Genomic DNA, 27,791 nt, shown 5'->3' on the forward strand with positions numbered 1-27,791 from the left:
TAACAAAGTTCAGTTTTTAATCGGTTTACGTCACAGATTTTTATTTCCAGGAAATTCGGTAATAGAAATATACCTTTAGTTGCACAAATTTAATGAAATCTTTCTTTTACCCAGTTTTTACTTATTTTTCTGGTTAATTTGAGATTTTTGCAGCGGATAATCGTTTTCACAAATCATTTAACGCTAACATGGCAGGAAAACCGCAAAGATCTTTTTGCAGTTAATTACTTGAACTGTTTTGGCATCATATAAGTAGACATTATTTTTACTATAAAATTCAATCAAATCATTAATTTTACATATAAAGCCAATTATATCTCGTAAACATAGAGTTAATAATAGTGAAATAACAATATCGCTTATTACAGCTTTGAATTAATAAGTTGGCAAGAATATTTTATATTATTAAAGTAATTATTATAATTCCTTACGTTGGGAAACTATATGATTATCTCTTATTGTCTTAGCAATCTTTGTTATGTTGTAGTTGCTGAAAATTACCTTACTTATGAAACATAAAAGACCATTAAATATAAAATATTAATTATTTTAATAAATGTTTACAATATTTCAGTTCGATCAAAACGTAATGGTTCTAATCTTAGATTATTATAACAAATACCAAGAATAAAACTCTTTTTGCGGATGCATTTGGTAATTACCGACGTCCGATGAACAAAGCCAGAATTGGTTTTGATGAAGCGGTTAAATTTCATTCTGGTCGGACGGGATCTCATTCAACGGTAATTAAACGATCTGCGGTATTTATGGCTTTTTATAAAAATTGCATCCATTTAAAATGAAATTATCGGTCTTGCCAAGTCGTCTCATTGGTCATTTGTAATTATATCGGGCTATGTTTGGTTTTTAAATACAATACCACAGGTCTTAATTACTTAGGTGTACTACGTCGGTGGGCTAAGTGATGCAATTGTGTATGTTGTACCAAAAAAAAAAAAAAAACAATTTCCATGTGATTCAGACAGTAACATAATAAATAAGCATAATTTTTAATTAATATTATTATTTATTCAAATATCTACAGATGATTTATAAGTATTTGAATTTATTACAGCCAGTTTTCTTGTTACTTAATTTTTTTTTAAATTTCCCTACAATTTCTTCTATCCAAATGAACGAATTTGGGTTTGTTTATACAACAAGTGTAGTTTTTTCGTTGCTTCGCTGCTGTTAATTTTTTCAAGAAGTGAAAGTAAAGTTTTCAGAGAATTAAATCAATATTGTTATTTTTTTTAGGCAATTAAAGTAATTCATGTTTTTTATTATAAATAAGTATTTAAGCTTGATAATTCATAATATTATAATATAATTTACAAAGATGTCGTGTTTAATTACAGTAATGCAAAAGCATTTAAGAATCAATTAGAGGTGGTTACCACAGGGTTTTTTCCTGGTGGTTAAAGTCTAAATGATCGAACTGATACTCGACGCTTTCTTTCATTTCTTCGTGCAATAAACCGTAAAATCGCGGACCGTTCGGCCGCAAATCGAATTATGGTTAATTTTTTCTAGCCTCAATCATAATTTAATAATAATTTTGTAAAACGTTTGGGCCATTTACATAATTGCGAGTTATTTTACATGTTAAACAACCGAAAGGGACCCTTGAAACTACTACCTATAAATGTGGACAGGGCTCGGTGGCAATAATTAAGTAAATTGGATATCGGCTGAATTTTTAAGCAATTTCAAACACGAAAACATTTTCGGAAATGGACTCCGAAGACCCAGAGATAATTCTTCGTCTGGCCAGCTATACAGTGGACCAATCAAACGAAATGTTAAATTTCCTGTTTTATAGTCAAGATAAGTCAAGGTATACAGCACCTCCTCATCAACTAAATAATATAATAATATTACTTAATAGTCTATTTAACAATAAATTGATTGCGACACATGGTCCGATTCGTTGGCCACCTAGGTCACCAGACCAAACCCCCTTCGATTTTTATTTTTAGAGGAAGTGTATAGAAAAAACTGTTGATGAACTTCAAATACATATTAGGGAAATAATTGGATCAATGGATGGAAGATCGTGTGCTAAAACATGTACTGAACAAGATGCAAATGTTTTACTTATTTATCGCAAATTAATTAGATTTACTTGATGTTATTTTATATTTTAAAACCAACATGACTAAATGTGGAAAAATCATTTATATCCCTATAACTTTATTATTTTTAGGATACGCTTTTAGTATAAATAAATTTTTTTATTAAGAAAATTATTAACTTTTTTTTTATTTATATTTTCTCGAAAACGCAGTGCCGCCTTAATCGGAGACACCCTGTATCGATAAGTTGAATTAGTGCGATTGTTTTGAATCTAAAATGTTAAAAGAAATCGAGCTGATACAAAATTATTTTTTTGTCCCTCGAGAAAATCGTCGGTCACTGTGGGCTGCTCGGTCAGATTGGCCCGACTGTTTGGTACTCCTAGGAAATAACACAATTGCAGTAAATAATCAATAATTGAGGAGAATTGAGCCAAAGCAAAACAACAATAATTATATGGGGACAGACGTGAGATTAGATAAAATTGCTTTTCTTTTGTAGATACTGCTCATAAATTTCTCCCGTTAATCTTGGAAGAATGACAGGACCAGTAACATAATTGCCAATTATACCAGCCCATAGATTAATTTTGGTACTGAAAATGGTGTTATATAACAAAAATTATTTCCAACATGAAACAAGCTTCAGCTTTCACCCTGTGTATAGAAGCGAGAATTATTATCTAAATATTTAGACGCATTAAATTGTTAAAAATTCATCCTGATCGACGTTCAAAATAAAAATAAAAAAAAGCTCCCAAGGTAGCAATAAATATAAGGTTTTCAATCAGAGGCACAATTACATTTAATATGTAGGTGTATGTCCTGTAACAGTAATAATATCTTTACTTTCGTCTGTTGCAATGCCGCTCGTGCATTACCGGTTGACGGCTCTGTTATTTTTTGATTGCTATGACTCGGAATTTCAATTAATCCACCGGCATCTTCGCCGATACCACAATTAGGGATTTTATTGCTGTCGCCCTGCTAAATCCAAAACATTATACGGTTCTCGTCTGAACCACCGGCATATGCAGAGCAGATCATGGGAAAACATTAAGAAAATGTATAGCAGAAAAGGTCGGTAATTGATACCGTTCGTAACGAGTACTTTGTAAGGGGAGGTTGCATCTTTTTATGGTTATATTATAGTTGCGACTCACCATTAAATTGCTGTTATTACGGCCTTGACCCTTAAAAAATACGTATATAGCTTGAAAATTTGATCCGTACCATCATCATTATCATCGCAACGTCTTCGGATGATGCGCTTGTCTCGATAGTCCGATGGGAAAATTGATAGGCGCCTTTTATTGTTTAATGCACGTTAACGTGAATCCCTCATTTCTGTTTTTGTAATTTAAATAATATTTTATGTATCACACTACAAAAAAATATGAGTAAATTTTCTTTAAGCTATATATTTCTAAAATATACTCGTAAATAACTTGTGCAATATTATTTTTTATTTATAAAATTAGGATCTTGCAATTTAATTTCCAGATCAATAAAATTTAACGTAAATTTACTTCTTAAATATAAGTTGCTGAGTAAACATTTCGTTTCATTTCAACAATTTCGATTTTTTTTATCGAATATATTATGTTAATATAACACCCCACTTATGCGCTTTTGTCATTCTATTTTTCACTTGCTATCTAATCTAATCCCTTTTTTAGCCTTTTTTAAAGAAATGATTAAAATCCTTTAACCTAAAGCCAAGAAAATATAATTTTTATTCCAGGAGTGCTTGTAAGAAACAAAATAATTTGTCTCTTCTTGGTATGTCAATATCTTAAATTATAAACTTATTACTGAAAAAAACATTTTGGATATGCTTAGTAGCTGCTTAAAATAGATTTTCTAACTCAGAGTTAATTTGAGCAATATCTTCTAGAATTTAAGAGGCCTTAAAAATATACACTTATATAATATTTTAATCAGTTAAAGAATTTACATGTATATAATCTAGAAAAGGCTCAAGTATTATACTTCCTTGAAGTTCGATCAAGAACTTTTTAAATATATAAGCATTTTATTAAAAAGAAATGAAGAAATCAATTTAATGGATCCCTCAGCTGACCCAGACAGTAATTTAGAAATGAAAAGGTGAACCGATATACCGTAATAAGATGATATAAATAGCATAATATCCAGTTATAATGAGTAGGCTAACTCCACCACGATTACAATTAAGAAAAAAAAAAGAACAAATAAAAGAAGAAAACAAAAGAGGACGGCTCGTTTCAGCTGTTATTATTCCGGGTCGGTTTGCAACCGCTTTGAACCGAAACGCACCCACACACACCAAAAGGCATCAGAAGACGCGATGCAACGCCGAATAACAATTAAAATGTTATTAATGGTGGTCGGGCTCGCGAGGAATTCCTCTTCCTGGTTGCGGATTGCACCAATTCGGGTCTCGCTTAGATAAGGAGGAAGGGAAAACCGAAGATGCGGCAGCAGCAGTAAGAGAAGAAGAAGAAGACGATGATGAAGAAGAAGAAGTCGAAGAAGAAGAAGCAGAAGAAGAGGAGGCGAAAGAAAGGCGTCCTTGCGGGGCGGCGAGACGGGGGGCGGAGCAGCAGCGTGGGAACGGTGCCTCCCTACCCGCACCGCCCCACCGCGGCCGGTCACGATTGCTCGGGAACACGACCGCCGATCCGCGCTGATCCGCCGGTCCGAACGACAGATGAATTCGAATTTTAAGAGATAATATATTTTGGTCAAACTACCGATGGGTGCTACACATTTTATGTCTAAAAGAACTGACATACATATAGTCAACAAACGTCATAGTTTCATCAAAATGTTAATAATCCAGTACTACTGGTTCCTCCAGAGTTCCTGGTATCTGTATAGAACACTGTACAGAACGTATAAGATATCAATATAACAAAACTCTGTTACAAGTAAACATGTTTACACCCTAATTCACACCTTCTCAGGTATCATAAGAATCCCTCAAATAGTTAAAGTAAATATTGACATGGATAGTCCAGGTGGTAATCGATGGCACTCTATGAATAAAATATCGTGGGTTCTGGTCGAGCGCCGGTTCGCTCCCTTTTAATGTTTCGGCCACGGGCCAGAGAGAAGACCCGGAGGATGTTACAGTTTCGCAAGAGGGCGAAGGTCTATACCGCTACGCCAAGGGTCAATAGCCCTGACTTGCTCTTATTTTAACTATTTAACTATGGTCACACTTGAAAAATCTCATAATTACCTGGCAAATCTTTCTTTATCTTGGATACTATCGTCCTCCATCCTGGCGTATTTGCTGCCACTTGGGTCGTCTTCATCTGACCTGAAAAAAAATAAAACTAATTAACCACAACAAATTTGTACTAGCTAGAAGGTACTCGTGTAATAAATCGAAAAGTCCATGTTCGCCCTAATTAAAAACAATTTACAGAGAACGAGAGCGGACGGGTGCCAAAGCTAATTGAGACATAGTAGCTCGCAAACCGATCTTTTCTCGTTCCTTCAAAGTTACGGAGGTCAGTAAAATTGAAAAACGATTCTATAGCGGCACAATGCAATAATAAAAAAAAATGTAGGTAATCGAAGGAAGAAAAACTGTGGCGTTATTGATGGCCGCTCATTACGTGTGCAGCAAATAACTTAATTCCGCCAAGCACATAACTGTCATGATTGAAAGTTCCTTTCGAAAATATGGATATCGTAAAAATGAATTACTTCCATTTGTATAGGCACTCACGTCACGGCTGTGTTTCAGGTTCAGGTGGGAAATTTTATGTACTTTCGACCGGAGTACTTAACCATCTTTTTTTTTGGAAAAATTATCTACTTTTATGGGTAATGTAATCTGAATGAAACACTCTTTGGTTATTACATTAATTTTTCATCAAAGTACAATTATATAAGGAATTCTCAAATTTCTTCAAAATACTATTAGAGATCTGACTTTTTACAACCGGCTCTTACTGCTTCAATATATTATTTATTTATTTGTTCACGGGACTTGCCCATTAAATTACAATAATAAAGTAAGTTACAGATTTGCCACCACTATTAGACAAAATAACTACGTACATTAATGATATTACAGATCATTCAATACATAAGCTATAAAATACATAAATAATATTTGTCTTATGCTTAACAGAATAATCACAATACGTTATATTTACCAAAACTGAATTTTTTACAATCTTAATCAAACAACACAAATGACCTGTAAGGCATCCTAATGAGGTCAATATCTATAGAAAGAAAATTCGCTAATTTAGAGGATCTTGAAATGAATGAGTATTAGTCCACATTAGTGCGCCTATAAATTGATTAAAATTTGTTAGTTTTTTTTACTTAATTTAACATTAAGTCAACAGTAGGGACTATCGACCAAAAGCATATTAAAGCATATTAAATTAAAGGTCATAAAACGTAAAAACTGTATTTTTGAACCTAGATAGTGAAAGGTTATTTAGAACCAAAAAAAACTGAAATTTCTTCAAAACTTATTGACTTATCTTAAAAAACTATCCATATCCACTTATTTGCGACAAAAAATGGCACAACTATTGCAATTTTCATAGCGATACGCCATGCTTTCGAGAAACAAAATAGTTTTTTTTCACGTTTTACTCGAGAATCTTAAGGTTATGTGAAATATTTAACCTTAAGGTTAAATAGGTATAGATTATTAATCCTTAAGGTTAAGTATAGATACAAAAACTATAGATTTTTATCACCTATGATTTTCTTAACAAGCATTTTTCTTTCAGGCAATTATTTTCTGCAAAAAAAAAACGTTTTTCAATAATCCTACCATTACCCCCTTCACACCCACCCCGCACTACTTACCAATAAGAATTTTTTTTTAAAAACCATTGTTTTTCAAAGCAATATGCCTGAGTAACAGCTGGTTTCGTCGTTAATATCCAATCTTATAAAACAGTTTGGTTATTTAAAATTTATATAATTATATATATGGATAATAATAAATATTTAATACAAAAATAGTGCTATTATATTAAATATTATGGACGACAAACGTTGATTTTTCAAACAAATTTCTTACTGGGCAAATGTTTAGGGTGAATGGGGGGTTAAGCGCTTTGTTGATGAAAAATAATGTTAATCGATTGTTACATCGATCATTATTCTCGGCTATGCAAATGACTCAATACTGAAGTGATTTGAATGTACTACTTTATCTTAAACATGTAGCACTTTCCTTGAAATAAATATGGGTCAAATACACCATTAGCCTGAACTTTGCCACTCTCATTTTTTCAGTATAATGTGCCCTAATTATAAAGTTTCATAGTCTTAAATCAGGAAGTTTCGAAGTAATTAGGAAATAAGAGAAAAGTGAGAGAGAGCAGGGGGGAACATCGTTGTAAATAGCGTCAGCATCACCCCTCGGGATGGTAATTTACAAGAGCGCGGGACACTATCATTCGATTTACGGTTTACTAATGGGACCTTTATCGGCCGATCAGAGCACGTAACACAGATTTAGAACTGCAACAGAGAGTAATCGCTTGGCCAGGGCAAATAACAGCAATGATGCGGTTAGAAACAGGGTCCTTTTTTCATACATCCGCCAATCATCCCTTTTATTCGACCCGACTACGGAAAAACAAACAACTCACTTAATCAATTTCATATTTAGGAGGACATGCGCAATACTGTGAGAGCTGACAGACTTCCATGTACTTTTTATTTACTACTTGGAGAGTTTACTTGATGAGGGTGTTTGTTTAAATGAAATATAATCTTAAAAGTACAAAGTGTTTTTAAAGTAAACATAACCGTTGACATAAACAGTAAAAAGCAAGAACCAATTACCAGCTAATAAATTTTTAATATTTTCTTGTTGGCTTGACCTGTTAAAGTGAGCGTGTAAATTTCAGCATCGGGTTGCATCGTTTTCAGGCCAATATTGGTTACAGGTACTTGTAATTTATTACGGTTACACTAACTACATTGTTTCTTTCCCTTACGGAAGTGATTTTTGCAACATTGTTTTAAGCTCCTTTTGCGTTGGCGGACAGTTTTCGAATCAACTTCAAGAACTTGATACGGCCGCCGCATATAAAAATGGTACCGTTAATGCTAATCTATGCCGGTGTGAAATCCATTTGGGACACTGTTTGATTTTAAATTGCGCCTGTGTGTATGCTTTAATTTTAAGGACTTGATGGAGATCGTAGAGATTTCCTCAGTCTAATGATATAATAACAAAACTACATGACTATGATTACAGGCCTTAAGAGCAAAGAACATGGTATTGTACAATTTGAATATATAATACAACCAATAAGTGGCTCTCATTACATACCTTTCACACCTTGCAAGCTTCAGATCGTGTATATAGAAAAGATGAGATGTATATGAAATGGCGATGGAATTTATCATAGGAACAACACGCAATTGTTGGAAACGGAACAACCGTGCTGAATCGATAAAATAATTGGTTAAATACAACATTCTTTGGCATTTTTTCTCAGTTGATTGAAATAGAAAGTTTTTGTCCAGTTTAACCCAAAAATCATATAATAATGAAGCGTTTTTCCCGTTCGTTAGGTGGGAATTGAGATAATCGAACATAGTCAACTAATTAATTCATATACTTCACTACGAAAACACGACTACCAGAAATATTATTTTTCTTATATACTCGGCTGACCATAATTTCGGAAGATACACTCACCTTCAAGACGTCGTGAGGGTGTACCACTTGTGTCATTCCAGAATGACGAACAATCGGCTGGTTTCTCGGTGTTTGCAATAACTATTGAAGACGTAATGAAGCTTACCCACCTCAAGCTCAGTTTACTTTCTTATCATTTCCAATGAGTTATTTTTTCTAATCTTGATCCTACGTCAAAATTGTCATCGTTCCACATGTAACCATTATAATAATACAGTAGATTTGATCTGGAGATCCCTCGTCAAAACGTCCCGATATAAACGGATTAAAAAAAACGAAGAAAAAATAAGATAAAGACAGCCGTTGAAGTATCTCGATATTGTGATTGAGAAAAAAGTTCTTGGCAGTCCCTTCTAAATTTATAAAGCGACGCAATAAACCTTGTTGTGACTATACAATGTGATTGAGCGTGTCAGACGAGCAGTAAATCTTGCTTCTAGATTGACATAACGTATCGAGTTACTCAAAACAATATATTTTGCAGTGGTTAAACTACGAAATTCAATATACCTATTTTAACTTAAATAAAAATAAAGCTAGATAAACAGTTTGTTAATAATAATTTTTAAGAAATTCCAAACAGAACGGGTTCCTTGGGTTAAATTAGCTAATAGTTAGCGCCCCACGGAGCGCGGCCCCATGGTACCAGCTATTATTAAAGATACAGATAGAGATAATGCTCTCTCTTGGTTGGTATAAAAGTATAAGTTATGGTAAATTATGAGGCGTGGGCGTGGGAACACCAGCAAACTGGATCAAGATGTGTTTTAAATACGAGTAGATTTAAAAGTTATGACTATCCGATGGGTATAATTCGTTCGGCGTACCGGTACTTTCTATTCGGTTATCTGGGTTAGTTACTCCATGTGCTCATCGTAAACTTTGACACTATATTTAGTTTGTAAATCGCTTTTATTGATAGAATTTTATGTATAGGAATTTATTTATTAATAATAATAGTAATGACTTTATTGCAATGAAAAATATCACTATATTTAAAAATTGAACTTTTCCATAGGTCAGGACACGTATAGTATCGGACAAACTTTAAGCAATTTTTGATTATGTTGCAAACTTGAATAAATTGAAGTCACAACTATTTACGGAGAACACGCCTTTAAAAAGAAATACAAACACAATATTTAAGGTTTATTAATTACAGTTTTTATGTAAATATATGAACTTATTTAAAAAAACTTAGTATGAGCGCGACAAAAAGCGTGACAAAAATCGAATTTGGGATTTCCCACAAATTTTCTATCAGATTAAGGTCCGGTAACTGAGGTGGCCACTTCAAAACTTTAATGCTGTTTTCCTTAACCATTGCTTTACAATTTTGGCTGTATGTTTAGGATCGTTGTTATATTGGAACACGAATTTATACACGATACTCGAATCGGCAAACTTTTCCGCAAATTTTATATAATGGCTACATACCATATGCAGAAGAGCAACCCCTAACCATTATATTGCCTCCTCCATGCCTTACTTTCGGGTTAAAATATTTAAAATGTAGTCTTCTGGTCGTTTTTTGGTTTCAATTGCAAATTGCAAAAAGTAACCTACTTTCTAAAAGTTGCTTCAATTTTATCCGATACTGTAGGAGTTTCAATACAGGTCTTATCTAAGTGCAAAACTATTGGCATTATATGCAGACAATAGTTGCTGAGTATTTTAATTTTAATACCATCAGTACCAATGGACTCCGATTTTATGAAGATTAATGCGTTTTCAATGTCATTGATATTGACTAAAGAGTTTGACAACAAAATTAATCAAGAAAATAATTGTTAATATTTTCCACGCTGTCTAGCATGGCAGGAACTGTATTTTTAGGTTTACTTCTTTAAGTACTTTTTAATTTATTTTATGATTATCGATCGTTTCACGTTTTTTTTTGCACTTTTCACTGTAATTGTAACCTAGTTCCTAAGTGTTTTGAAACTTACCAATTCTTTTTTACCCTTGCTTACTAATTTTCAGCGGTTTTTTGTACTTATAAAGCAAGTACTGTGTTTCTAAGGTATGTACATACATAAAGTTTTTAATTTCTTAGATAAGCCACACAAGTTTTTTTCGAAATACGAGCTGTTTTTAACAGTGCGTATATGTCAAAGAGATTAGTAAGGTAGGTATTAAATAATTCAATTTTATGGGTAATATCGCGGGTGTGAAATATCTATGAAATAATATAAATTGAAGATCATGGCAAAAGCTTTGCTAGTAAAAATTGCGAAAGATTCCGAACTTTAAGTAAATTATATTAATAAATTAAATCAAGAATAACTAAAATTACCCATGCAATATTTCCAAACCAATTAGTTTTTAGTATATCCCATGAAACTCGAGGGGTCGCGACTGCTATTTCTGGTATGCTCGTAATGATTTCTTTAAAATCTTAATTAATATTCTTTATGAGCCGTAGGAAAACAAAAATAATTTCAAATTCAAATGTATGGATAAATTTTAATTAATTTTATGTGCTAGGATAAAAGTGCCGCTACCGGTAGTAAATTTGCTTTTCCTGATGCAGTTGCTGTATTTTCATCCACCCTTGACAACCCCAAGACACTTAAACAAACACATTTAAAAGATATTTTTATACCCTTTAAGATAATTACTCCCATATTGTTTTAACGTCACTGGAAAAATGTCGTAATGCTTTTGTTTTATTAACCTAGAAAAGTGAATGTTTTAATAACACTACTGGTAATTCACATGCTGCATCAGCGTTTCAGATATAAATTGTTTAAAATGTAATAATTTACTGCTTAGAGCTTATCTTCAGAACCAGTCATCAAGCGGTGAGAATAACAATGTACTTTATTTACTCTCGATGGTAATAAGGTATCCTTCTAACCTTATACACACCTTAACGTATAGCTCCCTTCAATGTAATAACATTTAAACAGAAGTAAAATGCAAATCATCAACTGCGATCTTTAAGTAAGTGGGTTTTGCAACAACTCCAAATCGAACTTATAGTCTAGTCAGATTGTCGTAAATAATTTATATTTCTCACTATACTTAAAATAGTAAAAATATTCTGGGTTCTCGTCCTTTTGATTGGTTAGTTACAAGAAAATCATAGAAATTCGATTCGGGCTCAACGAAATGGTGTCTTTCGTTTAGATTTAATTCCAATTATATTGGTTTATTAAAGACCCAATATTGCCCAACTCACAAGAACAATCGATTAATAACACCCCGTATATTTATTGACACAGCATGGTCAGCGAAATACAACGCGCTGTATTGTTTTATTTTTATGTTTTCTAAGAACAATGGCCGTGTTCTGACTGGGCCTAAAGGTACCATTTCACTACATAAAAATTGATTTGATTGATTGTGATACGATTGCGCGGTAAAACGAGAAAAGAATCATATTTTCAGTATTTAGTAACAATTCTCAACAGTCCAGCAATAACATTGGTGGACTGATTGTTTGTTTATATAAAACACTTTCATCTTTATCTGATATAACATCTTATAGACCCACAATACCCTGTGATATTACGAAATGATAATAATAATCAATCTTTTAGGATTACCGAAAAGTATTGTACGATAGAGCCGGAAGAGTTAGCCCCATGAGCAAAGGTCATCGCTTCATTGTCTTAGAAACCGAACTGAATGACCGACTAATAAATCAACAGGATAATGGGCTTTCCAAACATACTTAGCTTTATCGTTTTTAATATTAGAAGAAATCGGATCGAGACTTTTAACCAGATCTTTTGTTTAATCGTCCACGTCATTAGTTAAATGCCTCGCTTGATTTGGTATGTTGATTTATGGTGTTTTATTTAAGCCAAACCATACAGAACTGGATTAATTTTCAATTAGTTAATTTTCAAATATATTTGTTACGAATTTTTATACATTTTTTCAAAAATGCTGAAGCAGGTGTCGAATTAAATTCACTAAAGAATCTTGATTAAAATTTTCAAAGCTTTAATTGTTATGGTTTTTGAATTATGAGCATTTTCAAAAAAGTAGTCCATTTTTCTAAAAGAGACCTCTTAATAATAAAAATTCAGAGATTGGAGGGACACAAAGTCAATGGTCTCAATTTAATTTCACTTTGTGTCCCTCCAATCTTTGAATTTTTATGAGCAGTTTGTTAACTTTTGAAAAAAAGTCCAATATTTTTTTTCACAAAATTTTGGTATTTTTTTTAAATGCTGAAACAGGTGTTAAATGAAATGAATTAAAGAATCTTTGTGTGAATTTTCATAGGAAAAAAAATTATTTTTTTTTTCAAAATTTTGAATTTTTTTAAAAGACGTTAAAATGTTCAAGGCTCTAAGTGGCGTGCTCTTTGAGTTATGACTATTTTATCAATTTTTGGAAAAAAAATCTGAAAACCCACTGAAATAAGTTTCCAACAAAATTAATGGAAGAACCTAAGTGTACATTTTTTAACTTTTAGACTTGTCCCGTTTTCCTGAAACCCCCTGTACATTTACGGAATATTATGTAATAAGAAAAAAGCTAGTCCAATGTGTGACGAGTAACGTCACATCGAAGTACCCTAAAAAGTTACTATAATTAATAATCATTAATAAAAAACGAGTAAGGAGTATCAGTTGATTAGTCCTGGCGTCTTGAGTGGAAAAATGAATACGAAAAATAAAAAGGATACAAATTAATATAATTATAATCACATAACGTTGCAAGGGAAATAGTATGCCAAATCTGAAAAAATACCACTGTAACAAGTAAGTCAAAATATAAAACGACTATCGAGTATCGTAGGTCTGTAATTAAGATTTACAAATTTTGACAAGCGTATAATTTATGTGTTACGTAACATTTAAACATAATGGATCGTGAAATTTGAATAATGTCTTTTTTATCTTGAGCAACAACGGCGTATATTTAAATGACCTGCAATAATTATAGGTGATAATGGATTATCTCCCGCTGAGCTCTGAGAGTAATAGACGCTATTTATTACAACGAATAATATTTATGGGGATTTGTAAACAATAAATACCGTGCGTTTTTTATGGAAACCTATCATTTCACTTAATACAGGTAATAATCGTTGAACGGCTTTGGGATATGTAAAAATAAAAATGTTCACATATTAACCAGGATGTTGTCTTAAAAGAAAATCAGTTAATTTATTAGGAATTCGATTTTAAAATGCGCTGACAGCAATTAATGCATGAGAGAAAACAACAAAGTTCACAGACAATTTTCCGGTCGAGTGGCGATGCATTACAGCTATAATTAAAGAGAACAAATTATAAAACGTAAATTTGTCGTAATGATATACCACCATCTTCCTTAGAAAAATCATGAAATATATGCTGGCATTTCATTCATTTAATATTTAAATGCTAATAATAATAGTCCAAGAAAATTCTATTTTGGCTTGAGTTATGGTGAATTAAAAAAAATCCCTGGACTATAAACGTTAGATATCTCTTAATTGGGTTCTATTGTATAAGCGGTCACACCTAACAAAAATATATTTCAAGAAATTAGCAAACACGAAAGATAATAAATAAATAGGGAATGACGAAATAAATTAATATAATTGTGTTGCTAATCAAAAAATCTATAACATGTAATTTAATAACAATTTTTTTTCGCTTTCGTCCTTGAACGGCGAAGCAGGAAATATGATTCAAACCTGAAATAAATCGGTAATAAATAAAATGAGCTCCATCCTTAAATAAAAATAAAATTACACCCGCACCGAAGGTAAGATGCAAATGTCAGTTGCGTCACCGGGGCACAACTAATTATGCAATTCAATTTCTTTTAAATATTTATTAAATTAACCTCTCAGATTACCGAGTCTGATAAATTCACCGCGGGCAACTTTCAGAAAAAATACCTTAAATGTTAAGTGAACTTTGTAAGACCAATCTTCGTTAAATTAGTTGGCTATTGGCTATGCTCGTATCTTTAGGCGGGATCAAACCTTAAAAACACATTTAACCTCCCAAGCCCATAAGTTATTTAGTTACAAAACATACAGAATTAATTAACTGAATGATAATGAAATATTACAGATTTTTTTAAACACCCTATAAAAAGATGGATGTTTCGTGATTTTGTTCACAACTTCAAAATTGATCTCACCGGGGAATAATTAGTGAAGCAACAAAACGACGTTTTAGTATTCTCATCAAAAAGTGATTTAACTGACAAAACATGTCGGCATTTTTAGGGTTTCAGGAAATGAAAATAACGCATTTTATAAACAAAACTAATAAAAGTTGAAACGCATGGCGCATAATAAATTCACTTTGGGGCCGCGTGACCTTTCTGAGTTTTGGTTCTTACCGTATCCCTTGAAAATATCAATGTTAGAAGTGGAGTAACCGCTAATTACCGATGCATTATAATGGTAAATAAGTACGATCCGAGCTCAGTTTGGTAAGATAACTGTTTCTTAGGTCAAAGGTCCGGTTTTTAGTTGAATCCGTTAGTTACCATTTAAACCCCGACTTGTCTGTCGTAATTATTTGGCCTTTTAAACCCGATTACATCGACCAACCGCACTAATTGCCCGTTACGACAGAAAATTCATTTGATGGCAAATGAAATTTCTGTAATTCATCTATTTACGGAAAAAGTATGTAAATGAATGAGGGCAGAGAGTTAACCCCCGTAACTCGTCATAATATAATCTCCGTTGTCTGTATAAACAGAGTCTGCGGGTAGAAAAGGGGACAGAAGAAGAGACCCGAAACAATATTTTGATCCCCTGCCGGATAACACGGAAACAAATACTACCGGAAACGTTTTTATTCTTCGGGAGGGTACCCGAGGCTGGAGATGTCTCGTTGCGATGACGTACCGTGTGTTTAAATTATCTTTAGCGACGTGTTTTAGGTGTAAGGGATCAAGAGATTTTCACATTTGATTATTATCTTGTTTTTTATGATATACCAGGCCAGTAATTTATTTGTATAAGGTATATTCTAAATAAATCACACTTTTTTAAAAGTTGAATACAATATTAGCAGTGAGCAGACGTTTGAGTATGGAGTTCCAGGTTTGTTTGATCTAAATTCATTTGGAAAAAAAAATTGTTTTGCAGATGATTCTGCAAGAATTAGGTAGAATTACAAAAAATAATAATTTAGTAAATATCTTTTTAACATTAACTTTGAAAAAAGTAATTGCATGTCTTTTGGTAGTTACTCAGGTTCTCTCCCACAATACCAGGAAAAAAATGTTATACTAAATTTTGATACGACAGTGAAAATGAAATCAAAATCAATTAAGTATTTTGTCTATAATATCCAATTTAATAGCACTGTTTTTGTATTAAATATTTATTAATATACGCATATATAATAATTCAAATATACAAACTGTGTTAGCAGATTGAATATATTAACGACGGAACCAGCTGTTATTCAAACGTATTATTTTGGAAAACAATGATTTTTGAAAATAATTTCTTACTGGTAAGTTATGTGGGGTGGGTGGGTGGTCAAGGGTAAATTTAATGAAAATCGATTTTTTTGCAAAAAATAATTGCCTGAGAAAAATGCTTCTTAAGAAAATTATGTATAATAAAATCTATAATTTTTGTATCTATACTTTTCTCACATAATCTTAAGGTTTTACATAACGATTACCTAATTACCAAGGTTGTTGTATAAATTAGACATATAGAGGTGTTTTTTTTAAATATTAAATACCAAGTCCTATTAGGGTTAAAAAGACCATTAAAACCGAAATACTTTTATATTTTCAACCACTAGTAAGTGGATAACATTAAAAGGGCGTGCAACTTTATATTCTGTCCTCAGTTCTAATAAAAATGCTTCAATTTTCTGCACTCTAGAAATATGTGATTTAAGTAAGTTAGACAAGTTATCCTCTGGAATTATGTTCTTTTTTTATATTTTGTATGATCATAGAAGCATTTCAACTTCACAAAAGTACTAGAGTAAATAATATAAATAACAGCAACAAATTCAATTCAGTCACTATACTTAATGCTTAGTTTCCCCATATCTTGTACCAACCAAGAATTTTTACACAGTTTATAGGGATGAAAATGAACGTTATTTGGTATGTTGTGTTTCATTGGGCCAGCGAGCCATATAATAATAAAAAGGAAAACCCAAGACCATTTGAATGAACCCATTAACGATGGAAAAACCTTAATACATTCCGACTGTCGGACAGTACAATAAATAAAAAGATACGTAATAGTTTTGACCATTATTTGATGTGCCTGGAATAAAATATTCAATTAAATTATTATGTGACACCATTTAGAAACTGAAAGAAGTCTTAAGAAGAGATCGCCGGGGGTACTTTATCAGTTTTAAATCGAAAATTCACGGTTCCCAATGACAATAAGCAACAAACACAAGAGGCCAAATTCTTGAAAGAAAACAACAATAAAAGGATTTTTTCATGGTGTAGGTACCTTCGTTTCTTGGAATAATGCGGCACAGGGCTCTGCTGCTCCTGATGGGTCATCGCAACAACAGGTGGGGGGACAACCTGATGCACGTGGTGCATCGTGTGCGTGGAGGGTCCGGGGGGCGGAGGATGATGGGGCTGATGCAAGTAAGTCGGAGGGGGCGCATAGTGGGGCGGCCCACCCCCCGCATACGCGTACATATCCACCGTGCCGATTATTTATTAACTAATATCACAATAATTTTGGGTACATTTTTTTTTAAATAAAAAAAAAATGTTTTAATTTATATCACCCACATGTCCACTAAAAACACACCGGGGACACAAATCGCGAAACAGAAATAACAACAAATAATTTAAGGGTAGTCGCGTAAATGTGCGGGGGAGAGACGACGTCGAGCGTCGCCGAGGAGCGTCGTTTTAGAGGCACCACGCGAGAGCCAACGAAGGAATACAATGCATCGTCGTCGGTTTGGTTTCGCGATGGATTGGATATGATGATGATGGCTCCGCCGCCGACATGGTGGAGTTTCTGTTGCCGTGGTGGGGTGCCGCTACCACGAAGTGGTTGGTGACTGATAACGGATGGTAGTGTGGTGGTAAAGTACCTCTTTCTTCTACCACTATTTTTTTTTCTTCTTCTTCTTTGCCATGGGACTCCTAGATCTTGATGATCATTTTAAATCACACTCAGTATCTCAAGGACCGCCATTTTGCGCGTTCAGAACTATTGGTGCGATTTTAGTGATACGGGTTTTTATGGTAAGTTTCTTTTTTCGTTAATGATTGATGTGCTTTGCGTAGAATGACAGAGAGATTTTTTTTTTTGGTTATAAAGTAGCAATTTGAAAATCTGTATACACTCCGACAAAAATTCCTTAATTTAAATGTGTATACTTTCTTTTAAAATAATCCTGACTTTGATATTATATTTTTATGAAATATTTCTTTACTTCAAATTTATAGACAACGTTCAAGTCCTTTTTTTATCATATTTGCACTAAGGAGCACTAAACTTTGAAGTTTTACATTTCATTTGTAAAACAATTACTATTTTATACAAGACGTTCAAAAATTACGTTTCAATTTTTACAAGGCAATAAGTTGCTTAATTTAAACACCCTATATTTTATATATCCAATAAATGTGATAATGAACAGTTACTTAAATGCATTTTTTAACATCTGGTTTAATAATTAAAACTTTTAACAGTTTTTTTTGCTTAAATTAATTTATTGAAAGAATGAATTGATATGGTATTTATTCTTGTCAAATATCTCCAAAAGATCTGATTAATATATTCATCTATCTAAAAAGTTTCCCAATAAAAATCATCCAAATAAGGTTGCTTTTGAAAAACTATTGTTTACAAAAAGGAGAAAATTTCGTTATTTAAAAAAATTGACACCAAATTTATATTTATCTACTTTTTAAACCCAATTACTACACCATAATGTATTTGATAAAATTCTTTTGAAAAATCACTGTTTTACGTTCATAATATCCAATCCAATAGTACTGTTTTTGTACTAAATATTTATATATAAAATTATATCAAATTTGAATAAACAGTGTTATTAAATTAAATATTGAATATATATTTTATGTAGAAACATTGTTTTTCATTAACACAACCTTTATCCCCCCACCCACCCCACACATTTGGCCAGTAAGAAATTATTTTGAAAAAATCACCGTTTTTCGTTTATAACATCCAATCTAATAGTACTGTGTTTGTACTAAATATTTAATTATATTAAATTTCAATAAACAAATTATATTATTAGATTAAATATTAACAACGAAACCAGCTGTTATTCATGCCTATCATTTTGGAAAACAATGATTTTTGTAAACAATTTCTTATTGGTAAGTTGTGTGGGGTGGGTGGGGGGGTAAGTGTAGGACTAATGAAAAACGTTTTTTTTGCCGAAAATAATTGCCTAAGAAAAAAATGCTTTTTAAGAAAATTAAGGAAATAAAAAAAACTATAGTTTTTGTATCTATACTTTTCTCATATAACCTTAAGGTTTTCGAGTAAAACGTGAAAAAGGTCTATTTTATCGCTATGAAAATTGCAATAGTAGTGCCATTTTTTATTGCAAATAAGTGGAAATTCAGTTTCTTTTTTAAGATAACTCATTTTTCAGTTCTTTTTGCTTCTAGACATCTATTCATTATTTAGGTTCAAAAATACAGTTTTTAAATTAAAACTATTAAAATATGGTCAAGATATATTTATTAAACTGTAGAATTAATTAATGTTTTTTAGTTTAGTTAATCTACTGAATGAGTCTGCTGGTATTTTTGATAATAATAATCTCTAAGTTTCAATAGAAAATCTATGCTAAGTTAGTTGAATTTAAGTAATTTTAATATATTTTTTACATTATGACTAACATACAAAACTGAAATAATTTATTTGTTATTAGACTTATCTAGGTGTTTCTTTTATGGTCACAGCTGATAACCATAATGTATTTTTTTATTTTAAAGTTTCTGATAAAAAAAAATCAGTAAAAAGTTTATCGGACAATGGTTTAATAGCCCATGCACGAGTACAGATAGAAAAACTTATAAAAACCGGGATAAGGCACGCGCGATCAAACTATACTTTGTAAACATTTGGTTTCTCTTATAAAATATATTATAATTATTAATAGGAGGTTTATAAAAAATGAGTGGTTCTGAGAACTCATGAGTGACACCTGATTGATGTTACATGATTCTTTCATGAAGCAACTTTTTAATAAGTTATCGCGATTCAGGTGAACTAGCCGTACATCAAACCATAAACACTTATTTACGCCATTAGGAATCGCTTGTATGGACGAAAAAATGTGCAAGACGCTGAAGTGAAAAAAACGGACTCATGACAGACGGCATAACAAGCGCTGAAATAAAGATTTTTTTTATACCTGCCCTCAACATACAAGATTAAATAATTTATAACCATGTTAGTCGCAGTTGTCACAGAAGCTAATAAATTTCTTCAGGGGGCTTGAATAAAGATTTACCTGAGATTTTAGATGGAAGCCGGACAGGTATAAGACCCCGAAACTTTTATATTATGAAACTGTTCTTGGAGTAAATGAGTATAATATGGTTATGAATGAGGTGATATTTTATGACCGTTTAGTCATGTTTTTTTGAATGAAATAGTTTATGTAGTGGAAGATTGTTTCATATTAACAGTTCTGTTCTGGTTAATTAAACATACCCTGCATAAGTAATTGAATTTTAATTCAAAGAATCGCTTTTTCTATACTAGGTCTTTGGAGCATGGTTTAACAGAGTTTGACAACTTGGAGGTAAAATTCTTGAAGCGAGCCTACAAACAAGAAAATAAAATCTTGGACTTGGAAATACTTAAATACCTTCAGTTTCAAGCAACACTCTAGGAATCACTCTGGATTGAATAAATGGATTCTCTGGGAAACCTAAAAAGCGATTCAAACCACTCAGTACATATATTTATTACACATTAAAAAGTATTCTTACCATGAATCATAGAAGATAAGAATATCGGATCCCCGCAAGGAGGAGCATCCTCGGCTGGCTATTCGAGGCAACCAAGGGGTCATATATTCCGTAGGTGGTTAACCAGATGCGGCGAATTTGAATACGTACCGTACGGCCGAAGATATTCCCTTTAACAATGGAAACTAGACCATTTAAATATTTGTTGCGATTCCGCCACCCAAACGAATGAATAATGGAAAAAGGTAAAGCACGAAGTGCTCTCGCATTATTGCAGTAACCTCGTGGCGCGGCTTAAATCCGAATGTAAAAAAAAAGACACCCGAGCGGGTTTATGGTCTCCGATATAAAACCCAAAGAGTGCCTTAAAATTGTTACTTGGCTTCCTTAAGCTATTGCTTTAATGTTTTATTTATGAAAATTGCCGGTTGCTCTTTATTTTTTGATTATTTTCGCGGTTACCTTATGATTCTCCTTTGTCTCCCTATTTCTAATGATTTCTAATCATGTTATACCGCTACGATGAAGGTGCGGTTTTAACATCCTTCTCATAACTTAATAACAGTAAGAAATGGTTTCCACTTATAATATATTTCGCCACTCTATGCATGTTGCCCTTTTATGTGAAGTGCAATAATATTGTCTCCAAGAGGATTGTGATAAAATCAATACCAACCAATTTTAATTTTGACGCTCACGTAATTGACGAACCTGTAAATATAGAGAACCTCAGCACTGTAATTGATTGCGAGAGTGGCAGTTTTTTAGATGAAGGTCCAAAGGAGGCTCCACCAGTTTAATCTTATTGAATATTCAGTTTGTTATAAATAAGGTAAATTAGTTATTTATGGATTCTCTGGGATTCCCAAATATTGGAATCCTTGCAGGACATTGGTTTAAGCAAGATGAACCTCTGGGGTTAGCAGATTACTCTATTGTCTCCAAACTCCTTCCCTTCAGGAATTGTAGATTCATTCAATGATTTTTTCACTTCAAATACATTTCCCGATTACCTTAAAAAATCAATTATTGTTCCTGTTCATAAGGAGGAAACTGCAGTCATCCTTATAACTTTAGACCAACTACTTCTCTCCCTACCATATCTAAGATTGGTGAAGGTGAGAATGATATCTTTTTTGAAGAGATTTAACATTCATAAACTTTGGATTTCATAATTTTCTTCAATTTCTTTATAGTACTCTTAACTTCGGTGAAGTTGCTGCAGCAGTCTTCTGTGACATATCCAAGGCTGTGTGGAGGCTTTTGACTGGGTGGATCACAGAATACTATTGTGGAAGAGGAAGAGATACGCTTTTCGACATTGTCTTAATGTATGTAGAACAAATCTGTTAAGTTTCAAATTGTTTCAGTAGCTAACGCAACGTAAGTATAACATACATTAATCTTCCACTTCCTGCATTTATCAAATTCACTGCGAAATCAATATCTGGAAAAAAACTGTTTGTGATTTAAGTGTCACACCATAGGACTATTGATTATTGTTATTTCGCTTACTTTGCGATTATTAATCTCATTATCAATCTTAAATCAATATATGAATTATCAATCTGCTGAATTCTTGACATTCTGCTTATGTGTGAAAATGGACACAAATGAATTTAATTTAAAATCTCAAAATAAATACCATTATTTATAAGTCTTGAACTTCAATCTTAAGTGCTATGGTAATAAAGTTCACTTACCCTATCGCTTAATTTTGCTTTAGCCAATATGGAGGTTGTCGAGGAAAAATAGAGCATTACGGCACACCTCCGTGACATATTAGGTTCGCCCGACGGCTATGAAGATTGACGATGTAGTTACCGGATTTTAAAATATCGGGGGATAACACAAAGCCTTATAAATGACAACAAGTTTAAACAGGCGCATTTTAATAGAACGCCCCCGCCATCTTTCACGCTCTCAGATAATAATGTTGGATGTTGTCATATTATTACCCGACTTTCGCGGGATCATGTTTTAATGAATTAAGGGTGTAAGTAATGGCGTATTAAATAATAAGGGCGAAATGGCAAGGGCAGATAATGTAAATATGATTCTTAAAAGTAATGTAAGAAGAGCATTAAGTGCAATCCATTAAATGATAACAAGAAATATTTCCCGTTATCATAATTGAATCTGGGAAACGGCAAGAAGCGTTTTCAATTTTCATAAATACCTTCAGTCAACAAGGTTTGGAGCATTATTATATTTATAAAGTTTATGAATTTTTTTTTAATTCAGGATTATAAACAAGAAATCGAACTTACCCTATACTAACTGCCCTTCTTTTTGGGATGCCCTTTGTGGGATCAGCACCTGTAATAAAAAAATATAAGTTTCTTCCAACTAAAGTGTACTGTATTGCATGTAATTATTTATTGAAAATTAATTTACACATTTTATATAACTTAGTGTAGTATTTTCTTAGTTGAACAATGGGCGCTATAGAATTCAGCCATTCAGATACTTTCACACAAGAATACTAAATTCTGTTTAAGCCCTTACTTAAATAAGAATATTGTTTATTTGATAAATCTTACTTTCAACTACTTCCTCCACTAGTTATCCATATATACACTAATATATATTAATACAGAAGTAGGGAGCAAATATTTTCAAAGTCATGAGCAAGTACCACATTTTCTATTTAGCAGATATTAGAGAGCATGACATTAAAAAATTGAAAAGAAAGAAAAAAGAAATGACAGACATCTTAATGTTATGGGGTTAGCAAAAATAAGTTAGTAGATAAATTTTAGAAAGACTGCAATAACAATATCAATTACTGAAAATTGAAAAGTGATTTTTTATTTTTTAAAAACTAGAATAGACTTGGGGAAATTAAAGGAAAATGATCTTTTAAAGAGTTCTTTGTGATGTTTGGTACTGTCAGAGTATCTCTTTGTCATGGATGTCTTTTTTAAAACACAACTTATCATAAAGATAACAAGGCATTGTATGTTTCATAATTTTCAAACCTTAACAATATAAGTAAAGCTTGTGTTGATTATTCATATTTAGCCAATTAGATCTTTAAAGATATGGTGTAATTCTAGTTTTTCTATTTAGGTTATAACTAAGTCTGATACATGAATTTTGCACTTTTTGTAATCTGCAATCTGTATTGATTAAAACTATTAAGGCATGAGTGGTAAAAACTATTATAATGGTTGAAATGACTTATTACTTAAGATTCACACACAATTTTTAAGTATAGAGTAATTGAAAGTTTTTATAACCATAAAATTAGTTTTAAATTTGAGTAAGTTAATCAAACTGAAGTAATAAGATCTATAAATCTTAATTTAGTATCAATGATTAAGCCTAAATACTTACAGAATATATTATTGCAAAACAGACTGATATGGTCTAGAGATACCCATTGAAAAAAATTCACTCGTAAAACTGATTTTTATAAGGTTCAGGTTGCTAATAGATGATTGATATTTCTTTAGAATAATCCTTAATCTTGGGATATTAAGCCAAATATCAAACTCTCATTGATATGTTGAAATATCTAATAAAAAACAGATTTCTAACAGAATATATTTGACCAAATTACACAAATAACGTATACAATCCTCAAAAGGCATACTTATACCATGATTAATAAGCTTCATGGCTGATTATTAAATTCAATTAATGAATTTTAGATTTATAGTGTAACAAACTGGTTTGTACACATAATTTATTTATAAAGATAGCCTATGAACCATAGATAATTGAAAATATGTTATTTTATGTTCATAACCAAAACATTAAAGTATCTACAAAAAACATGATTGAGAATAACCTATACCACTATTTTCACTACTGCTTCTGCCGATTGTGGTAGAAATACTTTATATGCAGTTAAAACCACTATCAAGGTCCACTTCTTCACTTGCAAAGAGTACTAAATGATTCTCTTAAAAAAGCCTAGTTTACAATAAACTAAGAGTACTGAGGTACAATATAAATATCTGCTGTACATTTTACAAGTCAGACCTATATTGCAGCACTTAATAAGCTCTTGTACCCTTTTCGAGACTTAACTTTTGTTAACTTCATTACACCTTAAAAGAACGAAATCGTAACTAAGCCTTTGCTTAATAGCTAGCACCGTAGCTACCTATAAACAGCTAAGGTATCTAGTTGCTATAAACAAAACCCTTGTCTCAATTTCATTGATTGTTTATCCAGCCCATAAGACTTCAAGGACTAAGGAAAGGGGGTTGAAAGATCTATAACTGTACTGCATTATTCAATAATAAAGAAAGCGTTTTCTTTTCTAGCAGCAAGTCAACTCTTCTCAGTAGGACAGAACACCCCCACAAAGCAAAAACTACCCTTATTTCACACTAACCTGATACTGGATGTGTAACAGCTGACATCTGAATTAAAAACCATGCGTCCGAACCAGTTCCCTTTGGCTACCGATGCACGAGACACTTAACCAATCATTTAATTACCCGAAAAAGCATTTTTCTTGAATAGATAGTCGGTCTTTCTCGATTTGAAATTTTTTATTATGTGTATGTTTACAACAAAACGGCAGCCATGTTCTTATACTATGACACTGCGGGAGGGAGGAGTGACAGATGACGGAACTAGTGTCAGTAGCTTAGACAGGATAGATTCCTGTAAAAGTGTAATAAAGTGGTTAAAGCGTAATATGTAATTTTATTTTTAAGGTACTGCATATAAAACAGCCATTTTAGTTGACTTTTTTAAGATATTGAATAAGTGCTTTTTAAATTTTAAGGTGCCAGCGCCATCGTTATCGGATTTTTCAACCAATAAAGCTATATAGTTTCATTATAGTTTTGTATTGTAAGAAATAATGTTAAAACTACGAAATAAAATATATTGTATTTATTAATAAAGAGTTTTTATTATGTATGGATTTATGGAAGTAAAAGGACCTATGATTATAGTGAACAAGCCTAGCAGTGGCATCTAGTAACAAAAATATTAGAAAACGAGGAGTTCACCAGAAGTTTGAAGAAAAATCTATAGATGGCGCAGTTACAACGCAAACTTTCACCATGAAATGCTAAGTTTAAACAGTTTAGGGATATCTTGGCGGAAAATTCAAAAGATCACCAATAAATGTCTAGATCGGACGTTTAATTATGTTTTGGCGAATGTAATTTAGATGAAAGTTTAGGGAGTATGTACGAATGTACAAAATCACTTCCTTTTTCTTTTTGACTTGTTATATTGATTCTCTTTTTCAATCTTTCTCGCTGCTCCTCTTAAATGAGGTGAACTAAAAAGGGATGAATTAATAATTACCTATGCAGATACTAGGAAGGGCACTGGGCAGGGAACTTATGCCCTATTACTAGACTATTTAAAATGAACAAAAGAGCGTGTATATATAATAGTGTGGCCGGGGTGGGCCCAACTTAGCTTCTTGTGATTTTAAACGCACATTTATTTATTTATCAATAAATGCATCGGCGGTTTCTTGTATAGCCGGGGATCGCGGACACGATCCTTCGTTTAATGATCATTTCTTTTTGTGCTGTCGTCTGTATCATGTTATTTAATTCTGCCCCAGCGGATTTGGGCTTATACTATAATTTATACTGCCAAATCCCTTTCAAGCAAATCACTTCGCCTCGCACAAAATAACGACGTTCGCGACCAACACGTGACCTACGGACTTCATTTGTATAGGAGTTGTAGAAGTAGGGGCGTTTGATATTTGACACATTCGACGCGTGTCCGTATTTATCTTTCATTTATTCCTTTACCGCACGAAACAGGATCATTATTGTCATCTGACTTAAGCTCTAAGAATAATAAAAAAAATATAAAACTTAATAAACGATTTTATAGACAAAATAAAAAAAAACTATACAGGTATTGCACATTCGGCCTATATAAATATTTTAAAAATATTTACAATTAATTAGATTAAATACATACACACTGATCAGTCCGATTTGAAGGAGTCAGTGTCATAAATAGTTACTTACTTATATTAGCTAGTGGTAGAAAATATATTTATGGCATTAAAACTAAAGGGTTACTGTAATTTACTAAATATAGTTTATATTGAAAGTTAGTCTTTGCAAGCTCGACCCCTTTTTACTAGCTGGTTGCAAAACTTCGGAGATGCGATGAAATCCCCCAGGAAAACAGACAAGAAGTAATACTCCTTTTGCTTTTCTTCTGACGCCTTGTAGTTCCTGAAAGCATATTTTAGAAATTAATTGTGCTCTCAGTTAATTACTTGGGCACTCACTCAAAAACTTCGTTCCAATTAACCTCGACTTCCCTTTTGCCAGACTTACGAGCCCTTTCAGCATGGTATAAGCATACTTTCGGATAAATACAAACATTATCGCCTAGTTCTGTGACCAACCGTTTTTCTGCTTCGATCATGTTGATTAATTGCTCTTCTGTGATACTTCTGCGTGCTCGCTTGCTCACGTAAGTACCTAGAAAAACGGAGGAAGTTACAATACCCTTAAAAATCAACATATAATATCCTTTCTAATAATACTGCCTATACACTGTATATCCAAGCTCTTTGATTGAAAATAAGGTGACTGTCACCTTAAATTCATATGCAATGATATTTGCGTAACACATAATATACTTATGTGTATGACCTTCAAGCGTACGTACAACCGTAAAATTGCAATTAAATATGGGACTTACTAGGGTTTAACGAATAAGCGAGTTTCTTAACAAAATTGGACAATCGTACTGCCACAATAATAACTGGAAACCCAACCAACTCCACCGGCAACTCGAAGATTGGCTCCTGAGCAGCTGTTAAAGTCGGTTTTTCAATTAAAAAGAAGATCAAATGTAAACACACGTACGTAACAATTGTCAAACTTCGTAGTCTCATGACGAAAAAAAAACTTCCGCACTAATTAAACAAAATTAAGGCAAATAATGATTATTTTAAGAACGAACGCGATACAACAGTGGCTTAACCAAAGGCGCCTGTCGATCTTAAGAGTGAAAGTAACCACCACTCCACCATAAGACATTATTGTCCGTGGAGGGCATTCCGGTGGTTAATATTCGGTCTAAGTATTATTAAATAATGCAGTATTAGGTAATAGTACGTAATAATGTTTCGCTAATATGGCAGACGAGACTTTGGAACTAGACCATTTGTAATGATGATACTCATG

At 32.5% G+C, this 27,791-nt stretch overlaps 2 protein-coding genes and 1 long non-coding RNA gene across 6 annotated transcripts in view; all 3 read right to left on the reverse strand.

Annotated features, from left to right (window-relative positions):
• The window catches only part of LOC126748118 (aryl hydrocarbon receptor nuclear translocator homolog), a 32,440-nt gene extending 7,297 nt beyond the window's left edge, over positions 1–25,143 (reverse strand). For 2 of the 4 annotated variants that reach the window (XM_050457140.1, XM_050457139.1), the window contains exons 1-3: positions 24,995–25,143; positions 22,917–22,965; positions 5,302–5,382 (exon numbers count right to left, since the gene is read on the reverse strand). In XM_050457140.1, the coding sequence (XP_050313097.1) occupies positions 5,302–5,382; positions 22,917–22,965; positions 24,995–25,022 (158 nt within the window). In that variant the 5' untranslated portion in view covers positions 25,023–25,143. Of the gene's footprint in view, positions 1–5,301; positions 5,383–17,170; positions 17,380–22,916; positions 22,966–24,994 lie in introns of those variants that run through there. The other 2 variants (XM_050457138.1, XM_050457137.1) reach the window with 1 other exon arrangement.
• LOC126748120 (uncharacterized) lies at positions 19,662–22,900 on the reverse strand. The gene is made up of 3 exons (XR_007664635.1): positions 22,350–22,900; positions 20,668–22,093; positions 19,662–20,606 (listed from the first exon to the last, which is right to left on the reverse strand). It is a non-coding gene; the product is annotated as an uncharacterized LOC126748120 (long non-coding RNA).
• A 1,307-nt stretch (positions 25,144–26,450) lies between the features above and the next one.
• Positions 26,451–27,605, reverse strand: LOC126748617 (uncharacterized). Its single transcript, XM_050457970.1, has 3 exons — positions 27,304–27,605; positions 26,885–27,080; positions 26,451–26,828 (listed from the first exon to the last, which is right to left on the reverse strand). The coding sequence occupies exons 1-3, from the start codon at positions 27,497–27,499 to the stop codon at positions 26,702–26,704; spliced, it is 519 nt and encodes a 172-aa protein (XP_050313927.1). The 5' UTR covers positions 27,500–27,605; the 3' UTR covers positions 26,451–26,701.
• Positions 27,606–27,791: the final 186 nt, after the last annotated feature.

Source organism: Anthonomus grandis, chromosome 22 (assembly GCF_022605725.1).
Source record: "Anthonomus grandis grandis chromosome 22, icAntGran1.3, whole genome shotgun sequence".
Lineage (NCBI taxonomy): Eukaryota > Metazoa > Arthropoda > Insecta > Coleoptera > Curculionidae > Anthonomus > Anthonomus grandis.

Bases quoted from the DNA above. Each gene is read 5' to 3' on its own strand.
- LOC126748617 (XM_050457970.1), bottom strand. From the start codon at position 27,499: ATGAGACTACGAAGTTTGACAATTGTTACGTACGTGTGTTTACATTTG. The intron at 27,081-27,303 runs GTAAGTCCCATA...CCGTTTTTCTAG, and splicing joins CGCTTATTCGTTAAACCCTA to GTACTTACGTGAGCAAGCGA. The intron at 26,829-26,884 runs GTGAGTGCCCAA...ATATGCTTTCAG, and splicing joins AATTGGAACGAAGTTTTTGA to GAACTACAAGGCGTCAGAAG.